The sequence below is a fragment of the Monodon monoceros genome, unplaced genomic scaffold (assembly GCF_005190385.1).
Source record: "Monodon monoceros isolate NGI ecotype Baffin Bay Population unplaced genomic scaffold, NGI_Narwhal_1 Super_Scaffold_11, whole genome shotgun sequence".
Classification (NCBI taxonomy): Eukaryota; Metazoa; Chordata; class Mammalia; order Artiodactyla; family Monodontidae; genus Monodon; species Monodon monoceros.
Window position 1 is genome coordinate 122101648 of NW_021703767.1, and position 12561 is coordinate 122114208.

Genomic DNA, 12561 nt, shown 5'->3' on the forward strand with positions numbered 1-12561 from the left:
TCAAAGCTGAACGTTTGAGACCCAGAGAGTAAAAATGGCAAAATTTTAGAATTTTAAAGTGTTCCATAAAAATGGATCAAACAATCAATTAATCACCAGGAGGTTTTAAAAGATCTCAATTTTCCTTTTCTTCTTCCCTCTCTCCCTCCCTCACTCCATTTCTCCTTTCTTTTGATCTCAGTATCCCTTCATCATTCTGCCAACTTTTACTGGGCACCAACTGTGTGCTCAGGGCTACAATTTGCACTGAGAATTTGGAGAGAGTAAGACACAGTCCTGCCCACCAGGATCTCAGCACCAAGTGAGCAGAGAGGAAGGACAAATGGGTCACTAGGATAGAGTAAGTATTGGGGAGTCTGGGAAGCATAGAGTCTGGGGAGCACAGAGGAGAGGCAAACTACTCACAGGGTGACCTGGGATGGCTTCCTGAGGGAGGATACTCTATCAGGTGTACACAGTTTGGGCATCAAGTGATTTACTTCCAAGAAACTTCTGGTAAGTTTCTGTCTACATAGGGAGTTAAATAGGGGACAGAGAAAGCTGGGCTTGTCTGTATATACCATTGGATTGCTAGCATGAGTTTGGTGGAGGTTTCCTATATCCCACCCACTGTGGCTCCTTTCAGGGCATGAGCAGCTGTCCAAGTGAGCTGGGGCTTCTGGTCATCAATAGGCAGCCTTTACATTTTTTAATATTAATTTCTTTAGTAGAAGAATACTATAGACTGAATTATGTCCCTGCAAAATTCATATGTTGAAGCCCTAACCCCCAAACATAGCTGTATTTGGAGAAAGGGCCTAACCTTCATTAGGAGGTAATGAAGGTTAAATGAGGTCATAAGGATGGGGCCCTAATTCAATAGGGCTCATACCTTATAAGAAGAAGGAAATGTACCCAAGCTCTCTCCACCATGTGAGGACACAGTGAGAAGGCTGCTGTCTACAGCCAGGAAGAGGGCCCTCATGGGGAGGGGGGATGGAATTGGCTGGCACCTTGATTTTGGACTTCCCAGCCTCTAGAATTGTTTAAGCCACCCAGGCTGTGGTATTTGGTTGTGGCAGCCCAAGCTAAGACAAGGAAGACTGAGCTTGAACAAAGTGAAGATTTGACAGTTTCATAGGGTTTCATCAAGACTATAAACATTTTGCACTTTGCATAATTCCTATCTCTAAATTAATTTTAAATTAAAAAATAAAAACATTTAAAATTTTAATTAGCAAGTGCACCAAAGAGGCAGTCTAACATACGGAAAAAGCAGGTCCCAACCATGGTTTGCTGTGTGACCTTGGGCAAGTTACTGGACCGTGGTCTCCTGCCTCATATTATCCACCTGGCAGGACTGGGGTAGAGATGAGAATAAGCCACTCATGCAGCGTGCCTAGCACAGAGTGGGCACCCATGAATGGTAATAAATGAGATCAGAGTAGTTTGGAAGGTATTCAGTGACTCTTAGCCCCTCCTTCAATTCACCACTTTGGGAACAGATTTCAGAATTCCTAAATTCACTATATTTTTTATCTATAGAACCAGAATTCGTTCCTCACCTATTTTAAATTCCAAACCCTGTGACTTCATTTGCCTGTATCAGTGCTTCTCAATCCCATCTTAGGAAATGCTGCAGGGCATCTATAATGATCTCAGCCAGTATAGCAATGTTTTTTTTTATTAAAACCCCTCATGATATGGAATTTGTTTTAATTTATCTCAATTCGTATTATGTATTTATAAAAACATCCCATAGAAGCCAAATGGCATTTTAGAAGTTAGTTGAGAGGCTGCCGGGAAGTCAAATAAACAATGTCAAGATAGCATAATTCCTGCAAGACCCAGAATTCCTAATTCAGAAGAACATATATTAGTCCAGGTGCCATATTTCCAAAACCCTGGGGTACAGCAGGATGGGATTTACTGAGAATGGACTAGGCAGTTGCCACAGGGCTCTCTCAAACATCTTTTGCATCAACCTGGCATCCTTGACCTTGTCACGCTGCCTGATGTTCCACCATTGAGACATTCTCTGAGGTTAATGAATCTCTCTTTTAAAGAGCATATGTCAGTACTTCTGTATGGAGGAAGGGGGGTAGCAATCATACTCATCTTGGTGGAAATGAGTTCCTTCTGGCATGCTTCCCAGTGACACACTCTGAGATCTGCCCCACTGGGGGTCTGAGGCTTAAGTAGAAAAGGGAGAGGGTGGGGTAGACACGGGTAATTGGGAAAGAGAAGGGAAAGGATTATGAAACGTTCAGCCCTAGACAAGATGAGGCAGGTGGCACCCACAGGGGGGTTTGGAGGGAGAAAAGAAGACTGGGGGCCCCAGAAGCTCCCAGAATATGGGTTGGGCAGAAAGAAAGCAAAAACGAGACACAGTAGAATGAGCATCATTTCATCTGCTTCATTAAGCAGCATCCATTCGATGACCCTCTTCCCTGCTGACTGCCACCCTCCCTTCTGACAATGTAAAACCATTGAACAAAAATGCATGCCCCCCACCTTCAAATCTAAGCAAAGGCCAACTCTGGGCTTGCTGCACTGACACTTCTTCAGCGGCACGGCCACCCAGAGAAGTGCCACCTCCGCAATCTCAGTGCTGCACAGCCCTCCGAAACAGACACTTCAAAGCTTTTGATTCCAACCAGACACTTCATTTGTCATTGACAAGTACGACACAGCGGCCCTTGTGATCACAAGTCAGAAGGCCCTGCAGTGAGGCAGAGATTTTCCCACTTCAGAAAAGAACATGAACTGCTCACAGGGCACTGTGTCACTGATGACTTCAAAGTCCTCAGGTCCCTGTTCTCAACCTGTGTCACCAAAAGCGAGGCTGCACCATCTCCCAAAGAGAGCATCAAAGAGGAGACACGGAGCATTTATGACATCAATATGCGCTAACAAAGATCAGAAACTGGGCCTGGGGATGGAGAGGATCAGCTTCCCAGGACCTCCGCGCAGAGAAAGTCGACAAGATGCACGCTGGCACCTACGGGGTGCGGGTTCTAGCCGGGAAGTGTGGCCCTCCCCACCTCCGACTGGTCTTTAAGGCTGCAGTTGCCATCCCGACTTTAAGATGCTGTGTGTTTCCCAGAGTTGATTTTCCCCCAAATCAGCAAGTGACCAGAACCGTGAGATGCCTACCCACTGCCACCATCCCTGGACTAACCAACCATCCCCGCACGCGGCTGAGCAGGGCGCAAGCACGCTGTGAGCGCCATACCTGGTCCGGCTTCCAGTGGAACTCCGCGGGGCGGAAGGTGTCTGCCTGATCGAAATCCTTGCGCAAGAGGAAGACAAGGCGGCAGTTGTGCACGTACAGGGCGTAGTGGTGCCGGTTCATTTCTGAAAAGCAGAAAGAGGATTTGAGGGGTTCCAGATTCCCTGTGCTGATCTCCACTCCATCACTTAGCACACCTCAGAAAACAAAGAAACAGGCATTCCAGTTTTCTCTTTTACAACCGGGTCTAATAAATAGTTCTAGAACACACATAGTGGAGCTCTCTGAAATGAAAGAGGAAGATTCAAGAAAGCTCACAGCAAAACTTCTGCTGAGAAGCCATTTGGGCTTTAAATACCAACCTAACTTATACTCAGATGTTGCATCAGGTCCTGGATAAAATTACGTAGGTTCACAAGCTCTTTTTGTTTTTTTTACATATACTTCTGGCAGGGTCAAAGGGCCTCTCTGACAATCACATCAGCCACTCTGGGTTCCTTTAACATAGTTGGATTCTCCCAGAGTTCTGGGCTTTTATTTTATTTCACCAGGCTTGCCAACAGCAACCACAGAGCATGTCTCCTTTTCTGCCTAATCTGTGTGCAGTGAAGGAAAGCTGCCTCACTTTTAGTTGCTGGGAGGAGGGGACATTGATTTCCCAGCGTTAGACATAGTTTCCTGAATTTCCAAAGCAATGAATAAATACTTCTTTCCCCATACACAGACAACAGATGGGACTTTTCTCTCCCCTGATAAAAAAACTTCCTCTCCCGCTTAAAAAAAAAAAAAAATCACACCATGGGTCCCAGCCATGATGTCCTATAGTCACAAGATAACAGCCCTGGGAAGGTGAGGAGCTGTTCTTCGACCAGTACTCAGAGGACTCACACATAGTAGCACACACAGAAATCTAATATGATGCACATGTTTCATAAATACTGGGCTAACGAGCAGGTGACCAGATACAGCAGAAAGAGCATGGGCCCTAGATTCAGAGAGACTTGGGGTGGAGCTGTATCTCTAGATGATGCTGAGAAAGTTAGTCAGCCTCTTAGAGGCTCGATTTCCTTCATTGTGTCATGACAGGGATGCTGGGCTATCCTGGTGTATCATGAGAATAGGATATTGTGATTGATTCTTGCACATCCTCTAGAAACCTTGCCCATGGAGGTATGAGTGGGAGGAATCAACACCAGTCCCACTTCTAGGCATGGGCTTTCAGTTGGTTTCAGCCAAATAAGCTCATGAAAAGCCCCCTGCCACAGCGAGTGGTTCAGGACCCAGGCCCGAGTTCAGTAGCGCAGCCCATTCTCCTGGCCATGGGGCTTCTGTCACGAAAGTGACTCAAGTCAGGCCAGTGATTCTGGAGCTGTTCTGAATAGTTCTGGGAAAGAACTCTCTATCTCTTAGCAGGAAGCGAATAGAAGAGACCACCACCTCTCTGTAGAAGTTGCAGTATATAAGTGGGAAGCTTGGAGCTGCTGCAGCCATATTTGCTAACATGAAATTGATAGACATACGGCAGCAGATCTGAAAAATTGCAGAGAAAAGGACCCAGCACCTTGATCACACTTTACCTGAAGCTGTTTAGCTCTGTTAGTTACAAGAACCCTACATTCCCGTTATTATTTTGATTTTTAATCACCTGATATCGGTTTGATCTGTATTTCCTGTTCCTTGTAACCGAAAGCATCTTAATTGATACAATGAGGAAATGTGTGTAAAGCAACTGCCCAGAACAGATGCTCAATGACTGTTAGTTACTACAAGGACTATGACACTGCCTCGTGACCATGATGACATAACAAAATAGTGTCAGATGCTGTTTTCACAAAAGCGTTACCGTTCTTCAGGATGCAACCAAAGGATGGAAGGAAGGAGAATGTCTAGTTGCCAAGTGTTGTAGGTTTGGCCAAGGCCAATGTTCGGGTGACCACTCCACCTCTGCATTGATGAAACACCCAGGTCTGGTTATGGGGATTTTACTAAATACTTCTTTTTTCCCTCACTATTGCTTAAGCTGATTTCCTATAGTTTCTGCTGATAACCATCAGAAAGATATAGAAAGCAGACTTCTCCCCCTTAGCTTCATTTGGAGTCAGGAGAGGTTGTGGTGAAGAGGTGGAAGAAGAATGAAAGAACAGACCTCACGGGAGTAACTCCTGGCCTCCCTCCAGAGGTTCCTCCCTCCCCCGCCCTCCGTTAGCTGTGTCCCTGGGGTCACCACCCACACCAGGGTAACTGGCTCTTCACTGTGCTGGTAACATGATACATTCAGAAATCAGCTTCACTTCTTTGCCTGTCATTCAGTGTTCTCCCTGGCAACTCCCCTCCATTTCTTTGCCCACGTCTCTGGCAGATCCTAATGTATTCTGGTCACTTTCAGATATTAAAATAATCTGTAAGGGTTCTCTCCAGATCAAACACCAGTGTCTCATCAGTTAAAAGATCTTCGCTACTCAGCCTCGCCCCGTGGCTTGGTGGCCACCAGTGGGGAAAGGATGAGGAAGGTGTGTTCTTTTACTCTTCCTTCATTCCCTGAACCTGCTCCAGGTCCAGTCATGGTCAGGGGCAGGGGAAAGCAGCTAAGAAGGAAAGAAGTGGAGTCTCTTTAAAGAAGCATTGAAGTTTCTCATTTTCCCAGGGATGTCCAGTGTCCTCCGTCACGTGGGTGTCTACATATGGGCTGCTTCATGGGTGCACTGGCTGGGTTTTGGAGAGGCTCTGCAGAGATCCCCCCCATGGCCACGGAAGTGGGTTTGGGCCCCGGTGAAATATGTTTTTAGCCCTCCTTTCCCCACTCCCCAAACCCATAAGAAAGGGCCTGTTATAATCTTTACATAGGAATTGATCTGATAAGTGAGGCAGTCAGTCCTTCCTGGGACATTAGTGCCAGCTTCAATCCCACCTTTCTTGGCACTTACCTCTCCATTCCTGGTGTAAGTGATGTTTCCATGATTGATACCTTTCATGATTCCTCTCAGCTCCTGCCCTCCCTTGGTCACTTCTCCCTCCCGCCCACATCTCCTCCTCCTGATGGATCCCCTCTTCCTGGCATGCAGACCTCTTGGCTGTAGCTGTGACCATTTCTGGTTGCCCACTTGGTTCCCATGACTAGAACAGAAACATCTGTGTTCTGCCAAACTGTAGTAGGGCCACCCCTCCCCCGCTGCCCCCCTCTTCTCACCCCACTGCTGAGGCAGCCCCCATCAGCCTCTTGCCTTCACACCCCCTGGGCAAGAGTCAAGTCTAGCTTTCATGTACCCTAAACTCCTGGGACACGAGTCAAACTTCCCCAGAGCTCTCCTGGGCTCTGCTCCAATACCAGCCTGGAGCAGATGTACAAGTGTTTGTAGCTCAGCCAACAGACAGCTGGGAGTGAGATTCCCACCTCCTCTCTACCTCAGACAACCTCGGTCTCTCTGAGCTGTTTTCTGGGCATCTCTGGAAGTGTGGGAGTGTTTCTTTCCCAGCAGGCTGGGGGACCACCCCAGCATTCTCTAGCAGGCTGGCACCTCTGCCTCTGTCATCTGGTGATTGCTGGACCAGGTTGGCCCCTCTGTCTTGGAAAGCCCTGTATGAAAGTAGCTAGCACTACGGGTGGCACGTATCATTCAGATGAAACTCAGAGTCAGCAAGAGAGCTGCATGCCAGGAAGAAGGGGTCCTACAGAAGGAGCAGATGTGTGTTGGGAGAGAAGTTTCTAAGACAGGGCAGGAAAGAAACTGCTCACACCAGGAATGGAAAGAAAAGGGCCAACAAAGATGGTGTTGGAGGGGGCACCAGTGCCTCATGCAGTATCCATGCGGTAGAGCCATTGCTGGGTATTCAGCTAACCTTGTTTCCTTTGCTCCTAGACACGTAGCTTAACTCACATCACTGCTTCTCCCACGGTTAGGTGGAGCCTTGGGAACAAATTCTGGCCCAGAAAGTGTGAGTAGAAGTGAGGCACACCACTTTCTGGTCTAGCTAATAAAACCCATCTGTGTTCAACCCTCTATTCTAACTTTCTGTTCTGTGGTTGAAAAGGGCAGCGATAAATAATTGAAGTACCTTGAGTCCCTGAATGTCTGAGCAAAGCTAAGCAACCTCATTCCCCAGCCCCATCTGGGGTTGCTGGACAATGGCAGCAGGAAAAACTGATGAAAGGGTGTTAGTCATCGAGATGCTTCTTGTTGGTGGTGAGAGTGGTTTTCTTTCTTTCTGAAAACTGCAATTAGCCCTTGGTGACTAATCAATTCTGCTATCCAACTATTAATAAATTACTTCATGATAGGCCAGCATTGGTAAGTTTTAATTAGTGGGCAAGACAAAAACGAGTGCAATTTTCACTAAGGGCGACTTGGTAATTTACGTCGATAGCCTTCCTAACATTTATATTCTTGGACTCAGTAATTCAGCTTCTGGTCAGGAAATAATGAGAAGCATCCATACAGGTATATACAAGAATGCTTATTATATATTACAAGAATACCTATTACAGCATTGTTTTATTTGCATTTAAAAGGAGACAATCTAAATGTCTAACAAAAGGGAGCCAATTAAATGAAGTACAATAGAGCCTAATGACAGAAGACTATCATGTTATTCTTATTTTTAAAGAACATTTTATCACGTAGAGAAATGATCTGGATATATGTAATGTTATTTAAGAGAAACATAACATAATGGTATCACATGTATTATAAAAATAGATGGAAAATTGTAACAACATTCTACATATACATAGAAGTAAAAATAAGATTTCATTTGGTAGTGAAATATACCAACTGTTAACAGAAAATCCCTCCAAGTATTAGAATTTTAGGTGACTTTTGTATTCTTTTATACTCTTCTGTGTTTTTTAGGCTGCCCATTATAAACATGTGTAGCTTTTATAACTTGGACATTTTTCTGACATATAAAAGCTCTAATCAAGTTTTCATTTGTTCCTGATAAGTTTTTATTTAGGGCAAGGAGATATCTATAGGTATTTTTTTTTTTTTTTTTTTGTGGTACGTGGGCCTCTCAATGTTGTGGCCTCTCCCATTGTGGAGCACAGGCTCCGGACGCGCAGGCTCAGCGGCCATGGCTCACGGGCCCAGCCAATCCACGGCACGTGGGATCCTCCCGGACCGGGGCACGAACCCACGACCCCTGCATCGGCAGGCAGACTCTCAACCACTGTGCCACCAGGGAAGCTCGAGGTATTTTTTTAAGGCAGAGAAATTAGAGGAAAATCTTCCGCATCTTTTCTTATGCCAGCGTTGAACTGATTTGCAGAGGGTTACTTTATACTGAGCCCAAAGCTGAGCAGCGCCAGAACCTGAGGGTTGGAGGGGCTGACATGCCTGTTCGGGGTGCTGCTCTGATGAAAGTGAGCCATCATCATTTAATGCAGAGTTTTCAGCCATGGCTGCACAAAAGAATCGCCCAGACTCTGACTTCCTGAGCTGGGGCAGGACCCTGGCATCTGGGTACTTTTACAAGGTCGCCAGGTTATTCTAGTGCAGAGCAGGGTTGAGAGCCGCTGGTCTAGGAGCGTGGACCTGAAACGCGGGCCAGAGGAGCTAGGGCCAAGTCTGTTCCTTTCATAATCATTTGTGTTATCCTCGGCCAGTTTCTCAACCTTTCATATTCTAATTTCCTCCTGTGTAAGCCAGAGGTCTATATTTGTCAGGCCTGCCTCCCAGGGGTATTTGATACATTTCAGAAAGGACTATATGTGTGTGGGTGCTAACCCCAGCCAGGGCTACTTTGCATACATCTGCATACTCCTAAGCCATTGTCTCCTTGATGCTGGCTCTGGATCATGGTGGGGACAGCCCACCAGACACTGCGAAGATGGGGCCACAGGGTGATTCCTGGGGTCCTGGGCTGAGCTCTGGACCCAGTCCCAAACCTCAGTGCCACCTTAAGCGGGTCTGCAGAGTCCTTCCTGTACGAAGGACCAGGAAAACAAGTCCTTGGCACTGGCTCTGACACAGATTCACCATATGACTGGGAAAAGCTGGGCAACTCCCCCTGTTTCCGTTTCTATATTCAGAAAATACATTGGCTTTTACCACAAATATTGATTGAAACAGGAAATGTGGGGTCCTGGTAGTTGTATAATGTGGAATAAAACTAGAAATAATAATGATTATGACAATAACAACATCAGGTTAATTAGTCTAGCACAGATTTTTTATCTGGAGCTGCTAAGGGATTTCATACCTTATTTCATGTTTATTTTCCCCATTCTACATATGGGGAAACTAAGGCTCAGTGAGATTAGCAACTCCTCGATTTTCCTCAAGGAGTGGAAAAGCTGCCATGTGAACTTTGGCTGTTGAGTAGCAAAGCTGGACGGTCAGCCGTTCTTCTATCCTGTCTTCTCACTGCACTGTCTACTGTAGTGTAGAGTGGTTATTTATTTGGGGTATTTTAACAAGAGGAGCATTTGAAATGGGAAAAGGTGGACTTATAATTTAAGATAGACATAACATTTTCATAAGATATCAGAGTATTTGTGTGTGTGTGTGTGTGTGTTTGCTTGTGGGGTGTGGTGTGTGTGTGTGTGTGTGTGTGTGTGTGTGTGTGTTTGCATGTGGGGTGTGGTGACCAGAGCATAGCGATGGAGTTAGCTGGATCTAAGCTTACATTCCAGTTCTGATACTTACCAGCTGAATAACTTGGGACAAGTTACTTAAAGTCTCAGGGATGTTTCCTTATCCTTAAAACAGGAAACACAATAATGCTTTCGTAAAATTGTTTGTAGAGATGTGAGGCACTGTTTAGAACAGGAAGAGCTAACACAGATTAGACTTCCGGTGCGTCAGGTACTGTTCTATTGCACTATACATACATTGTCATTTAATGCTGATAAAAACCCTATGAGGTAGATAATACGATAATGCCCATTTTATAGACTGAGAAAGTGAGGCATAGAGAGGTTAACCCACTTGCCCGAGATCACACAGCCAACAAGTGGTAGAGTGTTTTTGTTTGTTTGTTTGTTTTGGGTTTTTTTTGCGGTACACGGGTCTCTCACTGTTGTAGCCACTCCCGTTGCGGAGCACAGGTTCTGGACGCGCAGGCTCAGTGGGCATGGCTCTCGGGCCCAGCCGCTCCGCGGCATGTGGGATCTTCCCGGACCGGGGCACGAACCCGTGTCCCCTGCATCGGCAGGCGGACTCCCAACCACTGCGCCACCAGGGAAGCCCATGGTGGTGGAGTGTTTTTAACCACCAAGCTGTGAGCTGCCTTACACAGGCTCCGCGAGATGAAAAATGCCTAGCAAAGCTTAGCTATCGTGATCACGCACAGCAGTGATTTTCAAAGTGCTGTTGTAAATTAGCAGGACCCTTCCATTGAAAATAAACTTCTGGAAATCTGTCTATATATTGATATAATACAGTGAAGGTGGAGCTGCTTTGCTTGAAGTAAGGATGAAGCCTCCTCCCCCAACCCCACCTCATATAGCAGCCCTAAGTTACTTCTGGGGACGCTGGGGTTCTGAAGAACCCAGTCTGAAAACCACGAATCCCAACTTTTTGACTCTTTGTGTCTGTACCCTGCCTCTCTTTCCTGGTCCTGCTCTACCCCAAGGCGAGGAAATCATCAGCCAGAAAAACAGAGACCAGAATATTTTCCCAGGGCCCCTGTCACACTCCCGCTTTTCTCCCACACCCTTGGTGGCCGTGGCCGTGCTGGACCAGCTGGGACAGAGGGGGCAGACGCCAGGAGGGCTGGATGCAAGACTCACCGGTTTTATCTGAGTTGCAGAGGATGGTTTCCTTCTCAGCTCTCACGCCAGGGCTGGGGCCGTGCTTCATCCACATGGTGATAGTGAACTGATCCGTCAGGTTCTTGGGTACAACCCCGTCAGGGATCTTGGCACCCTGCCTGCCGTCGAACTTGAAGATCATCTCGCTGCTGTCCACCAGCAGTCCTGCGGTCCAGTTGGTGGCGGCGCTGGGGGACGGCAAGAGGTCGATGATGCCAGAGGAGGCTCCTGCAGGGGATGGGGACAGAAAGAACAAAGGGTCATTCCTCCCAGGGTGGGTGTCCTCACGTTCTGTTTTCTGCTCCTGGGTCAGAATCAACTACTTGGCGTACTTACCCAGAGCTAGGTGCTCAGCCTGAGCTAGGTGACTCGGGAAAAGAAGGGTTAAATGCCATCCTTGCCCGTGTTGTTTTTGGTCGGCTTGCAGAGGCATCAGTAACTTATAGACAAAAGTATTGCATGTGGGAGGACAGAGTGCAATTAACTATTATACAAGAAAAAAGTGCTGGAGGAATTTAGAGAAATGAGATTACCCTGGGGGTTTCAATAAGCAGACAAGGGTCCTGGAGAAGGCCAGGGGTTGATTCGGATCGATGGATTTATTCACGTGCTCATCCATCCGTTACCCTGTCAGCCATTTATTGAGCACCAATCGGGTGCCAAGACCCCTGCTGTGTGCCGGCGAAGTAAATGTGGATCAGCACAGTCTCTGACCTGGAGGAGCTCAGACCCAACACATTGACAGACAATTGGGATGCAGTGTGATCAGAGCTGTGACGGGGAAAGTTCAGGTCCTGACCCCACGAGAAAGAGTATGAGTCACTTTGCACTCACCACGCTTTTTTCCAACCATTCGTTTAGGCCAAATGGTATAGCAGTTGAGAACACGGGTTCTGAAAGTCAGCAGAACCTGAACCTGATGCCTGGTGGCGGCCTGGCTTGCTAGCCTTGTGACTGTGACCAGTGACCTCACCTTTCCGACTCTTCACCCCCTTCTCTGCCACCTGCCCTCCCAGCTGTTGTGGGAACTGAATAAGAGACCGCACCTGCACTTGGGGCAGCATGCTTGGCACGCGATGAGCGGAGCTCGCTCCACGTTAGCTATAACCCTGTCGTTATTGTTAGAGCTGTTATTATTTCTGCTACCACTGTGATTCCAGGCTAAGGATATCCTGAGGCCGTGGGAGTGCCATAGACAGATTTGTGTCTTGGGAGAATCACACCAACAGCTTTGTGGAGGGCGGAGCTGAGTGAGCCCACAAGGCTGGCCCAGAAGACAGGATGGCCCAGCTGGGAGGATAACTGGGCCGCCACGGACTTCCCACTGAAGCTCAGGCGCTGCCAGCAGTATTCTCTGCATCCGTACGTCCCACAGAGGGGCAGGGCTCAGCTACTCAGGGGAGGAGGAAGGTCAGGGGCTTCCTCATACCAGGAAACAAGAGCCAGGGAGTCCAAAGTATGCTCGGTGCAGGGGACCAAGTGTGTGTGGGCTCCCACCTGGCACAGCACTGACCCGGCAGTCGTAAATGGGTTTAATGGACAGTGGGTGTGTGTATTACCTGCCATCTGTCTGGGATCATTGGACTTCTGAATTCGGTATATC

General features: G+C 47.3%; 1 protein-coding gene across 1 annotated transcript in view; it reads right to left on the reverse strand.

The window, feature by feature from the left end:
* Positions 1 to 12561, reverse strand: part of CLSTN2 (calsyntenin 2) — a 636354-nt gene that overhangs the window by 92031 nt on the left and 531762 nt on the right. The window contains exons 7-8 of the mRNA XM_029214625.1: positions 10938 to 11186; positions 3215 to 3336 (exon numbers count right to left, since the gene is read on the reverse strand). Coding sequence (XP_029070458.1) covers positions 3215 to 3336; positions 10938 to 11186 — 371 coding nt within the window. The remainder of the gene's footprint in view (positions 1 to 3214; positions 3337 to 10937; positions 11187 to 12561) is intronic.